We start from the raw sequence: 17,632 nt of genomic DNA on the forward strand, positions 1-17,632 counted from the left end.
ACATCCTCTGACACCATACTTCTCGACACCAACAGGCGGTGTGTCTGAGATGTATGATCAGGCGGTCCCTGTTTCTAGTACCTGGGACTGTGGCAGCATGAAGAACCATTACCCTCGACGGCCACCAAGTGCGCTAGAAATACATCCTTTTGACACCATATTTCTCAACACCAACAGGCGGTGTGTTGGGTTTTATGATCAGGGGATCCATGTTTCTAGTACTTGGGACCGTGACTGCACTGAATAACCATCGTCCTCGACAGTCACCACGAGACCGCTAGAAATACATCTTCTGACACCATATTTCTCGGCACCAACAGGGGGTGTGTCTGAGGTTTATGATCAGTAGATCCATGTTTCTAGTACCTGGGACTGTGACAGCAATGAAGAACCATTATCCTCGATGGTCACGAGTGGATGAGGAACATCATTCTCTGACACCCTACTTCGCAACACCAACAGGCGGTGTGTTGGGTTGTATGCTCAGGGAGTGCACTGTTCCTACTTCACTTGGGACTGTGAGTTGATTCTGGTATATCAGGGCCGTCCACTGCGAGTGACTTTCGTATATCAGTGCCGTCCACTGCGAGTTGATCCTGGTATATCAATGCTGCCCACTGCGAGTGGACTCTGGTATATCAATGCTGCCCACGTGAGTTACATGGTGGTGAAGGCTGACAAGAGTGACCTCTCATGATTGCAGTATGGAAATTTCAGCGCACACCTCCCAGTCATTTCCCAGAATTCGACAGCCACCAATTTCTCAGCACCCCCGGCTTTGGGTCATATCAAATCCCAACACTCAAGACCACATCAACTTTTTACGAAACGGTACCAGCTGTCACACTCGCGAAACACAAACCCTGAACACTAGTCACTCTCGTCAATATGACAACAATCAAAATTGACTTGTACTTTTGACTGCTAAGCACTTCCCACTGGACTGGGTTGACACACTGAAACATGGGGCACCAATCATTGAGCTCTTCTGCCCAAGCTACTCATGACCAACAACAAACTTTTTGACAACCTTGAGGCCCCACCAATGCATCAAATGCAATGTCTCTCTCTCTCTCTCTCTCACACACACTTCATATCTTTTCTCATGCAGATGAGAAGGTTGTTTCAACACAAATTCGTCATGACAAGACTCATGAGTATGGTATGACTTCAAAACAGTTCCCCTGACAAAGACAATGAGACTGACAATTCCAATCTCAAGGCACAGATCACAACAATGAAACAAATCCTCTGACAAGAACATTCTTCACCACTGGGGACTTGCAACTTCGCTCAACAAACATGCAACCAGACTGCCACCACCCACAAACGCCAAAAAAGCAAAACAAAACGCACAAACACAAAAAGAAACAACATAAACATAAGGCGAAAAGGCAACAAGTCCAAGCAAGCATCATCCACACCCCTGAAGAGACCACTGGCAGACGGCCATGGAACCATTGAATGGAAGCATATCACCTCAGAAGTCAGCCCGATCCAGCATGGACTTGACCTCACAACTGTCGCATCTCACGGCGCCACATTGGGCTTGGAAGGATGGATATGGAGAATATGGGAGGGGGATGGACAGGGGGGGTGGACATGTGAATGTATGAATGAACTTTGTTTTGATATCTTTGGGAGGATTTGGGATTTCTTTTGCATTATCCAACACTTACACCTCGCACCGACTCTGCTGAGTCTTCAAATCCCAGCTCGAGCTTTGCTTCCATGGACATCATCAATGTCCGTGTGACCGTCGACATTTGCTTGGGAGGTTGGTTCAATTTGTTTTGTATTCACTGGAAGCACAAAGGTACTTTGCAGTTTTATGTATTTAGAGCACTTCTGCCACATCAAACCTGCAGAAGTAAAATATGAAGGGTATCATCATCTTCATAATAATCTGTTCATCTTGCTTAAATATAAAAAGTAGTCCATCGTCTTGCTCTTGTAAGACTTTAATTTTCTTTTTTTTTTAAAAAAAAAATATGTATTCAGATTAAAGTCCTATGTGGTCAAAGGAACGACGCATTGGTACTATATATTCTTGTTAATTATAGCTAACACCTCAAATTAATGTCATCATCTCTCTCCAAATCCGTCCCCTACATATATTACAACCACCATCTGAGTTTACACTGGAAATGACGGGGAAAGAAATTGAAAAGTCAAATGTGAATTCTAAGCTAAGTCATAAAGCAGAGACAAAATCATTAATTGATACAATCATCCGGGCGTCCAAGGCAGGAAGTCCGTGAACACAGACAACAGACCAAGCAATGAGAGAAAGGAAAACGGTATAGAGCTCTCAAATTGGGGGAAAAACAAAAGAAAACACGTAGCAGGACGAAGTAAAGAACTCCCCCTCTTATCGAAACCAAAGACGATCACCAAGGACGCAAATCCGAAATTTGAACCCCGAACCGAAACCCGAACCACCCAGATCAAAATCTAAATAAGGGACCAACGGAACAAGTCGCTAACCAACGGATGGTACGAACAGTAAAGCAAGTACGGAGTATAGTCAAGATATTCGGAGCGTGTTGCAAAAATCACAAAGAGATGCGAGGAGCCCAACTCCGCCAACGCAGTGGTCAATGGGATGGGTTTTTCCTCTGTGGATAAATCGCCTGGTGACCAAGTCCACTATTTCATCACTGGACTTGGCTGACGATCTCACTGGCGCGACCCAGGCTCTCGACCATCTGTTGGCATTCCTTTCGTCGGCGGGTCGTGTAATCGCTCTCCTTAAGGAGTTCGTCGAGTTCGTTGGTGCGGTACATGTTCTCCAGGAGTTCACGTTGCATCTCATCTTTGGTGAATCTAGGGAAATTATTTGTTAGTATACACAAGTATTGGGGTGGGTGTTTGAGTTGAAGGGACATACTGGACAAGGGTGTACATAACCGCCTTGGGGACCATGTCGATCATTGTGCGCTTGACAATGTTGAAGTAGGAGGTAATCAGGAGTTCTGCGCGAGTGTTAGTGAAGTGTTACGAGGAATTTGCATGATCTGGTCAACTCACTGATAACCTCGACTTCGGTGGCTTCACGCTCAGACAAGCTGGCTGAAGCCTTGAGAGTTGGGGGAGGAGCCTCCATGAGAGCCATCTTCTTCTTGTTCTTGGAAGCCCAGAAGCTACCAAAGAACCCACTGTTGTTGGTAGCCTCACCGGTGGTGTCGAGCGAGGGGCTCTGGGCGCGGGCAGGGAGGAGAGGCTTGCCAGTCTTGGGGTCGACCTGTGTAGGCTTAGCGGCTGCTTGGCGCTCGTTGACAAGAGTCATGGCGCGGTGTCCGTTCAGGAAATCGGGGTGGCCAGTGTTCACGTAGGTGGATTCCATGTTGATCAAGTCCTTGACCAGCTTGTTGGTGGGCTCAAGGCACTTCTTGAAGAAGGAGATGACGACAGCATGGAACTTCTCCTTGAGCATAGGGTAGCGGCGGAACAACTGCTTGGTCAAGAGCTGGCTCAGGATGCGGACCAGCTCGTCGTAAACCAGCGAGATACACTTCAAGCTGGGCTCTTCCAGGCGTCTGATCTGTTGCTTGACAATCAACTCGAAGGCGGTGGTGCCAACGAATAGCGCGGGTGAGGAACCGGACGAGTTGTAAAGGATAGTTCTGATGTCAATGTCCTTCACAATGTCGAAGGGATCGACAGCCTTAACACCGTTCGAGTAGAGCTCGTGGAACACAAAGGAAATACGAGCACCACCGGACAATTCGATGCTGGACAACTCCTGGTTATTTCCCTCCAAGACTGTACGGTACTCGTTGCTGAATTCGGTGATGATGTTCAGGATGATGTTGGCGCTGTTGCCGAGCATAGAGTCACCTAGTTGGCTTAGCTCTGCGGTGTATTTCTGGAGGGAGGAGGAAATGCGGGCCTTGATATCGGGTAGGGTTTGCTTGATGTGCATCATAAGGATCTAAAAAGAGGAAGTCCATTAGTTCAAAGGTCTCCGGGACAAGTTGGGATCAATTCGTACCAAGTTCAACTTCCGAGCCAGATATGGCGTACCGCAGTAGGAAGCCTTATTCCGGTATGCCTTGTGGTTCTCGAAGAAGTTCTTCTCGTTCTCTAGGGCTTGGGCAATGAGTTTCTTGTTCTCAATGTCACGCTGGCCACGGTTGACCACTGGAACGTAACCCAGGCGCAGGGGGATAATTCGTCCAGCGAGAATATCCACCACATCGGTTCCATCGTCCATCAGGTCGACCTTACTCAACACACCAATGGTGCGCTGACCTTCGGGGTCCACCTCACGCGCTAGCTTCAGACCATCAGAGTTGGCAAGATCCTGGTTGGCCGAAGTGACCGCCAGGATGATTGCGTTGGGCTTGCTGATATACTTGAGGACCATATCACGGATCTGCCTCTCAATATCCTTCGGTTGGTCTCCGACAGGGACCTTGGTCAAACCGGGCAGATCGACAAGGGTCAAGGTCAAGACGTTGGGGGAGTAAATGCGCAGGTTGATCGGGGAGGGCGAGATTCCGGCGTTCTTTCCGACCTTGGTTTCCGTTTCGCGCACGATTTCATCCCGAATCTTGTTGAAGTCAAAGAACTTCTCCCCGGGGAGGTGCAGGAATTCACCATACTCGTTCACGTTGGACTCGCTGTCCGTTGTCTCCAGCTTGGTCTCACCATTCGTGGTGGCGGATTTGTTAATCAGTTGCAGAATAAGAGGTCTCCGAGTGACGATTCCAGAGCCACGAGGCAAGCTGCAAGGCAAAAACTCAGTTAGCAATTATTGTTGACATTGTGTCGCATGCCCCGCCACCGGAAGTGTGGACGGGGCCGCGCAAGCTCCTATAAACAACCAACATACAAATCTCGGCCGACGATATTCTCTAGCACTGAACTCTTTCCACTGGATTGCGATCCAACGACGGCGATTTGGGGCAGATCGATCGGGTTTTGTACCTAAAGCGAGCAGACGGTGTTAGCACACGTGGTGCCCCTGGACTCACAATTGAGCTGTGACATCTGAGCAGGTATACATACACCGACTGTGGAGAAGACATCTTGAAGCTTGTTAACCAGCGAAATCAAACTGGGGTCATTGACATTTATGCTGCACGGAGATTAGCCAGACCGCATCGGAAAGGGACAGGGGGTTTGCGCACGAGTAGCCGGACGTAGGGCTTGCCATGGCTGGCGATTTAAGATATGAAAAGTGCTTCTAGCAAGAAAGATTGAAAAAGCAAGAAAAATGAGGCAACAGAGAAGTTGAAATTAGGTAGAACTGGAGGTGCACGATGCAAGTGGAGGGATTGTTTGGTTGATCTCGAAGGCGGTGATGTAGTGGCGTCCAGAGCGGTCTCTGAGTCTCTCTCTCTCTGTTTAGGCTGCAATCAAAGTAGGCCCTGATGGACGATGTTATAGTTGTATTATAGGATATTTTGAAGAAATATAAAAATAATTCTACCTGTCAGGTAACCTAATAGCTTTGGTCTCCGGTCATGTGCGCAAGTCTTGTGCTGCCTGACGCGTACGGGCCACATGTACATCTGGAAGTTATACAAACGGATTAAGGTCTATTAAGGTCACTAAAATAGAAAAAAGCAAGTTGATTTGGACACAATAACTACAGGGGAATGTGCTTGAACAAACATCTAAAGGAAAATACATGCTAAGTCAAGATGTCACTTTCACTCGTCCGAGACCGAGGCGAATCGCTCAGTCATAGACTGGAGGATCTTCTCGTACTTGGCCGAGACCGCCGCCTCATCCTCAGGAACCTCGAACTTCATGTTGCGAAGAGCACTCTGGAGATCAGCAGTAGCTTCACGGACCTTATTCCAGTTCTGACCCTGAGCAATAGCCTTTTGGGCCTCGTTGTGGTAGCCCATGAAGGCCTTCATCATGTACTCAGTCTTCCACAGGGGGCAGAACTGATCGTAGTCACTGTATCCGTTCTGCTGGAGGAAGTCATCCTTGAGCAAGCTGGCCACATCAAGTGTGATCTTATCCGAATCACCCAGCGCGGCCTTACCGACCAGCTGGACGACCTGGTCCAGTTCCTCGGACTTGGCCAAAAGCTCACGAATCTGATCGCGCAGACGAGGGAACTCGGGGTGATCCTTCTCGTAGTATTTATCCAAAATTGCGTTGTACTTGCTGTAGGAGATGGAGGTGTTGACCGAAGGGAAGTGCTTGCGCTGCGCCAGCTTCTTGTCAAGACCCCAGAAGACCTGGACAATACCCAGGGTACTGCTAGTGACGGGATCGGAGAAATCACCACCGGGTGGGCTAACAGCACCGACGATGCTGACACTACCCACACGCTCGGGGCTGCCAAGAGCACTGCTCTTTCCAGCACGCTCGTAGAAAGAGGCAAGCTTGGCTCCCAGGTACGCAGGGAAACCTTGGTCAGCAGGCATTTCACCCAGACGACCAGAGATCTCACGCAGGGCCTCAGCCCAACGGGAACTGGAGTCTGCCATCATAGCCACATCCTTGCCCTGATCACGGAAGTATTCGGCGATAGTGATACCGGTATAGATAGAGGCCTCACGGGCAGCGACGGGCATGTTGGAGGTGTTGGCGATCAGGCAGGTACGCTTCATGATAGGCTCCTTGCGGCCGTCGACGTTAATAGAGAGCTGGGAAAGAAAAGGCAGTCAGTAAAATGTCATCGTAGTAATTTTGGGGAGGAAACGTACTTCGGGGAAATCCATCAACACTTCAGCCATCTCGTTACCACGCTCACCGCAGCCAACGTAGACGATGATATCACTGTTCGAGAACTTGGACACACTCTGGGAAATGACAGTCTTTCCACATCCGAAAGCACCAGGAATACAGACAGTACCACCCTGGACACTGGGGAAAAGAGCATCCAACACTCTCTGGCCGACAATGAAGGGCGCATCGGCGGACAGCCTGTCGCTAACCGGGCGGGGAACACGAACGGGCCAGGTCTGCATCATACCAAACTCGGTCTTCTTACCATCGAACTCCACCTCGAGCAGCTTCTCTTCGACGGTGTAGCTGCCAGCGGGAGCAATGCGAGTAATGGTACCCCGTGCACGAGGAGGCAGCAGGATCTTGTGGTCGTTCACCAGACTGTTCTCGAACACGCTACCCCAGATGTCACCACCAGTGATGTGGTCGCCAACCTTGAAGCTAGTAGGCTTGTATTCCCACTTGCGCTCGCGGTCCAAGGCATTCACCGAAATACCACGGGGAATGTAGATACCCTTCGATTGGTCGGCGATGGTTTTGAGGGGTCGCTGAATACCGTCGTAGATCGTCTCCATCAGACCGGGGCCAAGCTCGACGGAAAGGGGCTTGCCTGTTCTCGTCACCGGGTCGCCGACAGTCAAGCCGTCTGTTATTGAATGGTCACAATGATCAGCATAGCTCTTTGCGAGGGGGATGATGAAACCATGCGGGTTTGGGGGGCTGCGGAGCTCTACCTGTTTCCTCGTAAACCTGAATCGTGGCCTTGTCTTGTTCGATACGAATGACCTCACCAACAAGCAGGTCATGACCGACACGACACTATGCGGTCAGTATCTGGGGTTCTCCACGATCTTGGAGCTGGGGCTGCCTACCAACTCGTACATGGCACAACCGATCATGTTCTCGGCCACGACGACAGGGCCGGAGACCGAAAAGACCGAGCCATGTTTCTCAGAATCGTCTGAACTCATAATGGAAGAAGCCTGTGTGGAATGGGGGGACACGGAGTGGGTGAAGGTAGTTGAGGAGGGCGAGTCTGGAAGCGGTGGCAGCTCGGCGGGCGGTGATGGCTGTGTCAACGTATGCTTTGCGGTTACCAGATCCAACAACGATGCCCGCGCTTTCAATCGAGGACGTCCCAAGCCTAGCATTCGCTTTGGATTGCAGGTTACAGGTGTTGGAAACTGAATCTCGACTGATTCTCGATTTGTCGGTCGTGGAGTTCCCCTGACCTACTCGTCCAATCCTCGGTCTCTTCCCCGCGCACCGAATTGTGGCCATGCAAGCCGATCTTTCAGCTTGGCTTGTACTACTGGTGGCTTTTTTTTTTAATTATCATATGGTCTTACGATGGTGTTCTAATTGGGTTTGCCCCCCTGCAGCTTTTGCGAACCACTCAATTCGCTAGAATTACTCGAATCACTGAGCATCTAGTTCATCGTACAAGTTCGATGCGCCCTACCGCATCTACTCCACAATGGCCTCCATGATCAATCCACTAATGCTTGCATTGCAGAAAAGCCATTTGACTAAGAAAACTGACGATCTAGAATAGCCGATGATATCTCGTCCCGAGGGCTGGCGATGATGATCTCTCTCGGTCGCCAAAAAAGGTCAATAACTGTCTTCAAGTTCCTTGATGGCCCCATAAACCATTTGGAAAAGATTTCGAAACTCGACCGCTAGATGCTGAGCATGTTGATTAATCAATGACCAGGGCGAAGCAGAGGGGGAAAAAGGCCCGCAGCTTGATCTTGCAACCACTCTCGGTATCCATGAATTCGTTCATGACATAAAAGAACCTGCTTCCACTTTCGAGTTTCGCGACCAAGTACTCCACCATTTCATACTCCTCCTCTCGCTGATCCGACATCCACTTCGGAATCTCGCCATCCATGATATCAACAAATTGAATCTTGGCCATGTGGTCCCCGATGACCTCCACCCCGCAGTCCGGCCCATTTTCGGCCGGAGCTCCTGTTGAATGCATCACGACATAGTTTTCCGGGTGCGTTGGGAATATAAACGTCCGCGCCATCTCATCGATGGGCTGAGAGAGCTGCCAGCGGTGGCAGATTGTTCTCATCTCTGTCGCGGAGACTCTGGTTGCTTTCATATAAGTTCTGCATTCTCTGAATTCCCCTTGAGAGGCTCGAATCAGTGATTCAAAGTAGTGGTTTCCTTCCTCGATTTGGTCTTTCAGAAGATCCAGCATCGGTGCTTGGAACAATAAGCTTCGCAGGTTATCGAGAGCACGATAGCAAGCTTGGAGTTCCAAGTTATCGATATCAGCCTCGGATGTGGATACCCCATTCAGCTTGAACTTGATGGTTGGTCTTGGCTCCATGGCAAATGGTATTCCGACTGGTATTCTTAGGGTTTGAAGATTTTGTGGAAAACGTTGTCTACGGGTGAAAGCCGCAAGGATTTATATTCTGGCCCAAAGAGCAACCCTGTCCTCACCAAGCCATTATTCAAAACCATCTTCTTGTGGAGTACTAGGAGTACTAATGAAACGTGAAAAAAAAAAAAAAAAAAAAAAAAACCAAAGGCATTGAGCGTAGAATGCGAAAGACAAAGGGACGATCAAAGGTAGCATACAAGTCCATTAGCACAAGTCTCTGAAGAAGGAGTGACAAAGTTTCAATTCAGAACTTGGAAGACAGTATGTATCACCTAGTCTAAAGGCATATGTAGAAATTTGAAACCACCATGTTGCATTCCAGACCCTGCAGAGTAATTAAGCAACAGAATAGTAAGGACTGCACAGCATGGGTTGGATAATGTCTCAAAGCGTCAAAGATGCCAAAGAGTTAACATGTGAGCACTTACCTATAAGTACTGTCCAATCAAAATTTAACACCCAGAACGAATATCTTCAAAATTGACGCTGGAGATGACTGCTTTCGAGGAAATAGACTGCCCTTCCACCCGAAACTTTGCATATCGATGGCCAAGGTGATGATTCTATGAAGTGCCGTAATAGGAAAAGATTCGTAAGTAAATTGTTATCATCTACATTTCTTTGTTTGATTTTGTCTTCTTTCTTTCCGTTAGACTATAAATACATGAGACGCCAGGACCCAGTCCTAGGAAGCTCTAAGTTTCATGATGGAAGTGACATAACTCAATAGATAGACTGTATTAAAAGGTAAGGTCTCTCAGATCCTTATGCCGAGGGAGGCTATATTCTTGCCTGCTTCTTGTCTCAGTAAATCTTGCACTATGTCTTATCTTCGGCTTTGTCTCCGTTTAACTTCGTATCAATCTGAGCTGCTGTAGCATAGTCAAAAGGTCACTGGTTTTACTACTGAAGTTTTATGGACTGTTTGTGGTATTGTCATGCTCTAGCAGATTCCTTTGGGGTTTCTACGGAAAGAGTCACCGAAGAGCTCTGAATCTGGCGACGAATACATCCAGCGCACTGAAATTGCTGGGAATGGCCGGTACCCTCATGTCTGTACCTTAGCATGCACGAAGGCACCCGTGGATTCAGCCTACCACAAAGCAAAGAACAGTCACAAAGTCATATCCATCTGTTGGGAACCATTCCCGCCAAGCGACTGCTCGGCCTCATCATTCAGGGTTGCTGTGACTATGGGCCATACCATTCGTTCCATTGTAGATGTAGATCCCAGGTCCATACCGGGTACGTCATATTTCGATGTGAAGTCTGAGTGATCGTTAGTGACTCATTTCACTTAGCCCAAACCACCAAGGAATACTCGCCCGGAAAGTAAGAGACAGCCGTGGTTGGAACAGTAGAGGGCAATGCGTCCTCGGATGTTTGGGGCTCAGCGCTTGCACGAGATCCACCTAGAACATAACTAATAGCCACGACGGCCTTTCGAAACTCTCTCGAGTTAGCAGATTGCCGATTCCAGGCGACCTGGGGTGTTCTTAGGAGATCTCCTATCCGGTCCATCTCCACCAGCTCAACTTCAGAATCTCTGGAATTTCCAGGGGCTGTGTTCCCTTCATTATTATGAGTAGAACATAGAAGCAAAGTACCCTTGTGGCAAGAAGGAAACCGTTTATGAATGCAGAAGAAACTCTCCAGTGGCTCTGGGACAACAGACCATCTACTTGAGTCTCTCTTCGACAAGACGCCGAAGTTCTAAAATATGCGTCGCATAATGCAAGCATGCTGACCGGGAGTGGTCATACTGCCGATGAAGGCTAGAGGGCTCAAGAAACTTCCTGTGCAAGACAATCTTCAATTAATGGATGACGACCTCCAGCCAGATCCTTTGAATCATGATTGGAGATGGGACATTCAGGAATGATGCAAGACCAGTCAGTCCGCTTCAAACTCGATGGGATCGTATTCCCAGCCTCATCAATCTGTTGATCAAGCTTCAGAATCAGGGAATATGCATGTGGTTGGGGGTCTGTGACCACATCGGCGACCTTTGCTCCCGAGGCAGCCGCATCTGCCCTTGCCACGAACACCGTTTAGCGCAGTTTATTCAGTGCATCATTACCACTTGCAGGACCGCCCATGTATGAGTCTGGCATTGGGGGCAAGGTTACGTGACGGGTATCAAACCCAAAATGGTAAAGCTAACCAGATGTGGAAATCCGGGGTCGATGATCTTAGTGGTTGAAGTGACTTCACATGTCATGATGCCTAACCCCTCTTCCCCGGACCGTGGGAAGATCACAGGAACACTTTTCATACTGGCTTAAGCAAATATATAGAAGCACTATGCTCAACTTGAATGGAAATTTATACACAATATTCGATATATTCCTACTCTGATTCACTAAAATCATGGCTTTGAAGAGCCCCAAGAGCGGAAATAGTACCGAGTGCCACTACTGGGGTTACTCCTTCCATTGGACGGACCTCCACTCCTCTGCCGATGACCTTAAATCGTTGATATACAGCTGTGACTCCCTAGCTGATGAATGCGTGGAGCGTTTAAGCAAAATTGCATCCGGTGATGACGGTGCCGATAAACGACCTTTTAAGAGGGACCTATATGGCTTATTGAGGGAGCATGCGAACGAGGATCCGAAGCTCAGTAAGCTCTGGACTGGGATCAACACAGTTCCGGAGTGGGTTGACTGGGATCAAATCGAGCGGGGCCAGGATGTCTTTTTTCGCTATGGTCTTCCGATTCTCAATGTTGTGAGTGGTTGCAGGAAGTATGATTTGAGATGCGAACTGACCTCACCGACAGCTCAGCTTTGAAAGTTTACTTGGTGGAATGTAAGAGCATCTTTGTATCTCTTGCTAATGAATGTCAACCAGAAGCTAACCCTTATCCAGGGGAGCAATGCGAGTTGTCGAAACCCTTTCACGGACTGGCGGTTTCGGGGCAAAGGTAGTACGCCGACGGTTACTAGAGACACTTCAGCATGTACTTCAGGTTAACAATTCAGCGGAAGGCATGAAGCCAGGAGGTGATGGTCACATCTCATGTGTTCGTGTCCGACTGCTTCATTCATCCGTCCGTAAGAGGATCCTAAGCCTGGTTGAGCAAAACCCTGAATACTACGATCTCGACAAGTACGGAACACCGGTAAATGACCTCGACTGCATTGGAACAATCAACACATTTTGCAGCGCGGTAGTATGGCTCGGTCTTCCTCGACAGGGCATCTATCCCAGCCAGCAAGAAACGGATGACTACATCGCACTATGGAGGTTGGTTGCGTACTATATGGGTACACCAACGGATCCCTTTGAGAGCACAGCAAAGGCTCGTGCAATGATGGAGTCGCTTCTGATTTCCGAGATCGATCCTACTGAGACTGGAAAGGTCCTGGCGAAGAATATCATCATTGGCTTGGAGAATACGGCCCCGGCGTTCGCATCCAAGGAATTTATGGAGGCCATGACTAGACTCCTTAATGGAAACCAACTTGCCGATGAGCTTGATATCCCTCGGTCTAATCTATACTATCGCATGTTGATTTGGGGATATTGTTTTTGGGTCATGGTTGTTTCATACATTGTGCCAAAGATATATTTCATCGACAGGATTCTAATTTCGGTACGTGAAATAATCCACACTCAGGAAATTTCTAACAAAGAACTCTACTAGCTCCGTCGAAGGTACTACTACAAACTCATTCTCGATGACAAGATGGGTCTCGGGGAGGAGACGCGTTTCGAGTTCAAATACGTGCCTAGTCTCACTCGCACCACTCGCCTGGGCGAGCGAAGAAATACGAAATTTGAGAGACCCGGCATTGAAAGCTTAGCACGCCTGGGTCTTCTCGCAGCCTTTACTGCAGTAGCAACTTTGGGCATAGGATTTGTCTTTGCCGTTAGGATGATCCCTTCCCAGTTTTTTATGGTTTGTACATGATTCTACAAATATCATTTTATATACCTTGGTCTGATAACCCTTGTAAACATTTGGAAATGTGAGGGTGCAAAGGATTAGCGGAAAGTGGTTATGTATCAGGAACCTGCGGCAACGTGCAAGATTTTGTATTTATACCTAGGCCACCGATCTGAATCTTTCGACAACATCTTCTATTTTCCCCAACAGAACTCCCTTTCTTTCATCGGCAATCCAACTTCCACACACTGCTGAAATCGCGATAGTCTTCCAATCATCAATACTGAAATCGAACGCTTCTTGAACTGCACAATAATTATTGAGTATACCTCCCCCAAAGTAAGCTGGGTCATCGCTGTTTATGGAAAATTGCACCCCGAGATCCAGGAATTTGCGAAGTGGTAGGGAGCCGACGGACTTCGCAGTGCGCAAGTATACGTTTGACAGTGGGCAGATAGTGAGCAATGTACCTTTTGCAGCGATTTCTCTCAGAAGTACCTGGTCTTCAATCAGGCGAATACCATGATCAATTCGCTCAGCATGTAAATGGTCAATCGCTCCTTTGATGTAAGTAACATCGCCCTCCTCGCCTCCATGGGCCGTACGTCGCAGGCCCATTTCCTTGGCTTTCCCAAAGACGTTCGTAAATAACTCCGGAGGGAACCCAACTTCAGAGGAGTCTAACCCAACGCCATGGATAGAACCATCTTGTACAAAGTCGGCCGCAGAAGCAAAGGTAGCCTCGGCAGAAGGGACGGGCAGATGACGGAGAAAGCACATGACGAGCCAAGATGTGACTCCCAACTCGGATTCGGCTCGGTCTAAAGCACGCTTATAGCCTCGGATAACGGAGGCTATAGGGATACCACGTGGAGTGTGTGATTGTGGATCAAAGAACACTTCTGCATGGTGAACACCATCAGCATGGGCTGCAAGGATATAGGACCATGCTAATTCGAAGAAATCATCCTCGGTGATCAAGACAGACATATTGGCGTAGTGGATGTTGAGAAAGTCGTCGAGGTTGTCAAACTTCTCATATCTGGCTGCCAGCACCTCAGGATTTTGGTAGTGCGGCAAATCAGGAAGAGCAATATTGTTCTTCGCTGCAAGCAAAAAGACCAGCTCAGGGGTCAAAGCACCCTCGAGATGGATATGATGCTCGCATTTTGGGAGATTTAAAAGGAATGAATGAAGCGGTGATTTGCACATGATGTTAGGGTTTCTTTTCGTGCCGGAGGTGGAAAAAGGTAGTCACCTTTTGACTTTGCGTTACCCCTGCCCGTCTCTTGGATCTATTTTATACATCCTGCGATAGCGTTGCTATAGTTGCTAGTTATCTAGTGTGTAACATTCCAAGGTTATGGCAATCGAGAGCAACGTGCGGACTTTCCTGTCTGACTCGCCCGCATATAGAGTGAACGATACGAAATTCCGTGTCCAAGCTGGCACATGGAGATAACCCCACAATCCCGGATCTAGACCTAGATAAGAACTGAGACGGAGTCACTGAAAGGGGGCAATTGGGATCTGGCTACCGATGAATGTACTATCTCGGAAACCTGAGTACGAAATAATACTGGATTTTAATAGTTTGGACATAAGTGAAATAATAATTTTGGGTCTATATGTATGCTTCTTATTCTTGATACTGTCTACCTAAATAGCCAAGTTGCGACGGTATGCTCGCAAGACAAGATGGTAAACGCTAATATTATAAGTCAGTATCCTTCTTGAGAATTGGTTGATAGTGTAGAAAGAACATATTACTTACTCCGGACTAAGAACTCTTGGACCAATATAGTGCAGCATCTTTCACTACCTTCTTCTCCCATCCATCAGTCGTTAAAGGCCCTATCACCTCCACGGGCGTTTGGCCTGCTTCAAAGACTGTTCTGCATGGCATATCGAGAGTCAGGTTCTCAGCATTTCCGGGCCCTGTGAGCTCTAACAATGCTTTCTCCGATGCCAGATAGATAACCCGTCCAATATGAGCCCAGTAGATGGAGCCGGCACACATAGCACATGGCTCCCACGTTGATATCATCGTACATTCTGCCAGGTAGCTCCAGTCGTAGTTATCCGCAGCATTACGTGCCAATTCGCATTCGGCATGTCGAACATGAGAGAGCGAGAGCGACGTCATCAACACCGTCTCATTATCAGGACTCAACAGAAGAGCTGCGAACGGTCGCTTAGAGTGAATAGTTCGCCCAGACTTTTGGAGATCGAGGCATTTGGATGCACCAGAGGCAAGTTGCTGTGCCGTAAAGGGTGAAGCGGCAGCATTGTTGGGGCTGTCTTCAACCGTCATAGTGGGATGAAAACTGTCTGTCGAAAGGGATATTCGATACCGATACGGTAAAGTGGAACACTTTTAGATGGGTCGGACTTTGTACAACGAGCACTTTTGAATGCTGCTGCCAGACGCTTGAAAACCGAATATCCGAAATTCCGAAGAATAGCAGCGGCGACATCCGCCCGATACGAGGCAATCCCAGATAAACTTCAACAAACAAAGGATTGTGTAAGAGATCGCTTTGCTTATCAACCCCGCTTGAATCAATTCAAACAATTCATAGGACGATGGAGAGGATTGTAGACCTCATTTGGGTGTCGCCCAGGAAGCCCCTATCTAATGCTCATTATCTCTCCCGCTTTTTTCTTATTGGCAAAGACTGTCCCAATTATGGCGATAACAGGGTCTGGTTTTCAGTCGAAACATAATCTTCCTTATAAAGCGTGAGCCTAATCAGGGGGAAGGATTTAGTTATGCAGACAAGTTGCTCGAAACATCAACCATGAAGATTTCCGCCCTTCTTCACTGGCCGCGGCTCCAGTTGCAGGGGGAGTCACGATGGACGAATAAGGATCTAGACCCTGTGCCACAAGATCAACGACAATGGACAGTCCTCAGTTTCATTGGATACTGGATTTCGGATTGCTTTTCGGTTGCGAATTGGCAGCTAGCGAGCAGCATCATTGCTATTGGACTATCATGGAAAGATTCGTTGGGGATGGTTGCTCTGGGATTCTTCATCCTATCAATTGTGATATCCCTGAACGGAGCCATCGGAGCTATATACCATATCCCGTTTCCGGTCATTGCACGTGCAAGCTGGGGATTCTGGGGCTCCTATATTCCTATCATTTCAAGATTGATTCTTGCTGTGTTTTGGTTCGCCACTCAGGTTGTGAATGGGGGGAATTCGATGGCTGCCATGATTGGAGCTATCTGGCCAAGTTTCCTTGATATCCCAAATGCGCTTCCAGAGGGTGAAGGCATTACCACCCAGGGTATTATCGGATTTTTCATCTTTTGGCTTCTTCAGATCCCATTTCTCCTTGTCCATCCAAACAAGCTGCGTTGGCTATTCCTAGCGAAGGCTATCGTCGTGCCAGCTGCATGGATCGCTATGCTCGTCTGGGCTTTTGTCAGTACGTCAAATTCAGACAAGCTCTTTTCACAAAAGAGTCAATTGTCTGGCTCCTCCTACTCCTGGGCCATGATGTCTGCCTTAACATCAGTCATCGGAAATTATGCGAATTTGAGCGTCAGCCAAGCAGACTTTTCGCGATATTCCAGCGTCAACCCTCGGTGGCATACACTCTATGTTGTTCTACTCCCAGGAATGTTCACGCTCATCGCATTCATCGGCATCGCAGTCTCCTCGGCTGGACAGGTCAAATATAATACCGAATCAATCCCTTGGGATCCAAACGTTCTTGTTTCATTATGGAACAATCGAGCTTGTCAATTCTTCGGGGCATTTTCCTTTGCCCTCGCCGCACTTGGGTCCAACATCTCTGCAAACTCGATTGCAGCGGCAAATGACTTATCTGCTCTAGCACCTCGATTTATTAATATTCGCCGTGGTCAACTCCTTTGCGCTTTATTCGCCTGGCCACTGGTTCCCTGGAAGATACTCGCATCGGCCGGCAATTTTCTGAATTTCATGGTCGCCTATGCGATTTTCCTCGGACCTATCGCTGCTATTATGGTTTGCGATTACTGGATCATTAAATGCCGAAAATACGACTCTGTCGCCTTATATCAGCCTATGGGCATCTACCGGTACTTCCACGGGTTCAATTGCCATGCTCTGGTGGCTTTTATCGTCGGGACAGTACCCAGCCTCCCTGGCTTGATGAATTCAGTAAATGCAAGCATTAAAATTGGAGTTGGAGTTCATCCATATGAATTTGGCTGGCTGTTAGGGTTCGTCATCAGCACGATGGTGTATGTCGGTTTGAGCATTGTCTTCCCTTACATCGATTCGCAAATAGATGCCGCGATTCTTCCAGACGACATTTTGCAAGACGTTGAAATGGATGGGAAGGGTCTAGACATTGCGGCTAAAGAGTAACAAAGTCATACTCATTTGATCAATATTTACTTCTACAGGCTAGTTTCGTATCTAAAGTGGTAAATAACATTACAAATGCAACAAAATAGCTGCTATTAGATTTACACCTTCATATCCAGTTTCTAGTTCAGATAAATTACTTCGTCATACGAACAATAAGAGTAACCAACATTTTGTCAGCAATATCATAACTTGCTACTTACTAGGTCTCGACCCTAATAGTTAGGTTTATCGTAGAGGACGTATTCTCTCCTGACTTTTCTCATGTCGATA

At 47.9% G+C, this 17,632-nt stretch overlaps 8 protein-coding genes across 8 annotated transcripts; 2 read left to right on the forward strand and 6 right to left on the reverse strand.

Moving 5' to 3' along the window:
- Window positions 1-2,657: 2,657 nt before the first annotated feature.
- N7487_000097 (dynamin-like GTPase vpsA) lies at window positions 2,658-5,161 on the reverse strand (the record flags this gene model as incomplete). Its single annotated transcript, XM_056867846.1, has 7 exons — window positions 2,658-2,826; window positions 2,891-2,975; window positions 3,031-3,934; window positions 3,995-4,730; window positions 4,838-4,932; window positions 5,014-5,083; window positions 5,136-5,161. 7 exons carry the CDS (start codon window positions 5,159-5,161, stop codon window positions 2,658-2,660), a joined length of 2,085 nt encoding a protein of 694 aa, XP_056732630.1.
- Window positions 5,162-5,660: 499 nt separating this feature from the next.
- On the reverse strand, window positions 5,661-7,847 carry N7487_000098 (H(+)-transporting V1 sector ATPase subunit A; the record flags this gene model as incomplete). The annotated part of the gene is made up of 4 exons (XM_056867847.1): window positions 5,661-6,614; window positions 6,675-7,342; window positions 7,431-7,515; window positions 7,569-7,847. 4 exons carry the CDS (start codon window positions 7,845-7,847, stop codon window positions 5,661-5,663), a joined length of 1,986 nt encoding a protein of 661 aa, XP_056732631.1.
- A 551-nt stretch (window positions 7,848-8,398) lies between these two features.
- N7487_000099 (uncharacterized protein) lies at window positions 8,399-9,043 on the reverse strand (the record flags this gene model as incomplete). Its single annotated transcript, XM_056867848.1, has 1 exon — window positions 8,399-9,043. One exon carries the CDS (start codon window positions 9,041-9,043, stop codon window positions 8,399-8,401), a length of 645 nt encoding a protein of 214 aa, XP_056732632.1.
- A 1,171-nt stretch (window positions 9,044-10,214) lies between these two features.
- Window positions 10,215-10,621, reverse strand: N7487_000100 (uncharacterized protein; the record flags this gene model as incomplete). The annotated part of the gene is made up of 2 exons (XM_056867849.1): window positions 10,215-10,369; window positions 10,426-10,621. 2 exons carry the CDS (start codon window positions 10,619-10,621, stop codon window positions 10,215-10,217), a joined length of 351 nt encoding a protein of 116 aa, XP_056732633.1.
- Window positions 10,622-11,470: 849 nt separating this feature from the next.
- Window positions 11,471-13,016, forward strand: N7487_000101 (oxygenase MpaB family protein; the record flags this gene model as incomplete). Its single annotated transcript, XM_056867850.1, has 4 exons — window positions 11,471-11,830; window positions 11,883-11,911; window positions 11,972-12,698; window positions 12,750-13,016. The coding sequence occupies 4 exons, from the start codon at window positions 11,471-11,473 to the stop codon at window positions 13,014-13,016; spliced, it is 1,383 nt and encodes a 460-aa protein (XP_056732634.1).
- A 135-nt stretch (window positions 13,017-13,151) lies between these two features.
- Window positions 13,152-14,204, reverse strand: N7487_000102 (adenosine deaminase; the record flags this gene model as incomplete). The annotated part of the gene is made up of 1 exon (XM_056867851.1): window positions 13,152-14,204. One exon carries the CDS (start codon window positions 14,202-14,204, stop codon window positions 13,152-13,154), a length of 1,053 nt encoding a protein of 350 aa, XP_056732635.1.
- Window positions 14,205-14,772: 568 nt separating this feature from the next.
- N7487_000103 (nucleoside deaminase) lies at window positions 14,773-15,306 on the reverse strand (the record flags this gene model as incomplete). Its single annotated transcript, XM_056867852.1, has 1 exon — window positions 14,773-15,306. One exon carries the CDS (start codon window positions 15,304-15,306, stop codon window positions 14,773-14,775), a length of 534 nt encoding a protein of 177 aa, XP_056732636.1.
- Window positions 15,307-15,793: 487 nt separating this feature from the next.
- On the forward strand, window positions 15,794-17,359 carry N7487_000104 (nucleobase cation symporter-1 family protein; the record flags this gene model as incomplete). Its single annotated transcript, XM_056867853.1, has 1 exon — window positions 15,794-17,359. The coding sequence occupies one exon, from the start codon at window positions 15,794-15,796 to the stop codon at window positions 17,357-17,359; it is 1,566 nt and encodes a 521-aa protein (XP_056732637.1).
- Window positions 17,360-17,632: the final 273 nt, after the last annotated feature.

This window comes from Penicillium crustosum (assembly GCF_028827405.1).
Source record: "Penicillium crustosum strain IBT 35664 chromosome Unknown utg000001l_segment0_segment0, whole genome shotgun sequence".
Lineage (NCBI taxonomy): Eukaryota > Fungi > Ascomycota > Eurotiomycetes > Eurotiales > Aspergillaceae > Penicillium > Penicillium crustosum.